The sequence below is a fragment of the Laccaria bicolor genome, genomic scaffold (genome assembly GCF_000143565.1).
Source record: "Laccaria bicolor S238N-H82 LACBIscaffold_534 genomic scaffold, whole genome shotgun sequence".
Classification (NCBI taxonomy): domain Eukaryota; kingdom Fungi; phylum Basidiomycota; class Agaricomycetes; order Agaricales; family Hydnangiaceae; genus Laccaria; species Laccaria bicolor.
The window spans coordinates 1-1,134 of NW_001890351.1; the positions used below are offsets into that span (position 1 = coordinate 1).

At 48.0% G+C, this 1,134-nt stretch overlaps 1 protein-coding gene across 1 annotated transcript; it reads right to left on the reverse strand.

Moving 5' to 3' along the window:
• Window positions 1-938, reverse strand: LACBIDRAFT_312534 (uncharacterized protein; the record flags this gene model as incomplete). Its single annotated transcript, XM_001891230.1, has 3 exons — window positions 1-165; window positions 214-564; window positions 615-938. Coding segments are annotated over 3 exons (840 nt in total), but the record flags the coding sequence as incomplete, so codon positions are not given.
• Window positions 939-1,134: the final 196 nt, after the last annotated feature.

Consider the following 1,134-nt stretch of genomic DNA (forward strand, 5'->3'; position numbering starts at 1 on the left):
CTCAGGATAACTTCCATACCTTTCTCCCTTTTGAAAATCTACCACCGAACCCGGACAAAAGGTGCCATGTCGAAGGCAAGCAATGGCTCCAATTCCAGTAGCGTCAAAACCTCGGTGAAATACATTCTTGTTGTTGATAGCATTGTGCTCATGACATGTCCTCGGCTGAAAGATTCAGACACCGGCCGAGTCGCTCGAAGGATAAAAACTTACATCATTATCTTCAATCGCCTCCCGAAGGTGGCTCAAATAAGGTCCTCTTTGCGTCATGAAACTATCCCCATTTTTAAGCCAAACATCGTCTTTGGGCCGTGCCTGTTTTTGGTGGGCTGCTGTGAAATTGCCATCGGCTACAAATCCTCTGGTATACTTCCAGTTAGTAGGATCATTGGGGTTTTTGTTCCAGTCATCAGGAAGGTTGACTCCTGGTTGTGGGCAGGTAGGGCAAAAAAAACCCATCTCCCCCGGCGTCGGAGCCTTACCTTTGTGTCCAAATCCAAAAGTAGCCAGTTCGGTAAGATTACGGTATTGTCTACCAACCCTTATTAACTCGTGATACCGGTTCTGTCAAACGTTTTGAGATGGGAGTATACCTCAGTACTTGAACAACATACCGGAATGGAATTAGGAAATGCAAAGTTGGTGATCCTTCTCAATTTGGAGTAGTAGTGGGTGGCCGATGTTTTACATTCCAGGTTTTCCAGCAGGTAGTCATTGAGGAGTTGGAAGGTAAATACGGTCTGGCAAGACTTGTAGGTGGATGGGTACAACCCAACCCGGAACAACTGTATGTCCTCAGCTGCTGCACCAGAACATCCACAGAAGACGATAGGCAGGTGATGCACACCGGAAGTATGGACGATGGTCATCACCCGGCCACCATTGTAAATATGGTCCGTTGGTTTTGGATCGGCCGAAGTGCTGGTAAGGTCTTCCATGTCAAACCATTCCTCTTCGTCAATGTCAAGGTCGGCACTCAAGTTGCTGCTTCCATTCGGGCACCGATCACCTTCGTGACCAAGTCGAATAACCAAACCCACTTTCCACAGCCAGCTCGGCTCATAAAAGGTGCTGGTCCAACGTTCAATCTGGTGGAAAGGGTCCCTGCAGTGGGATGTTCGGAAACATTCTGCA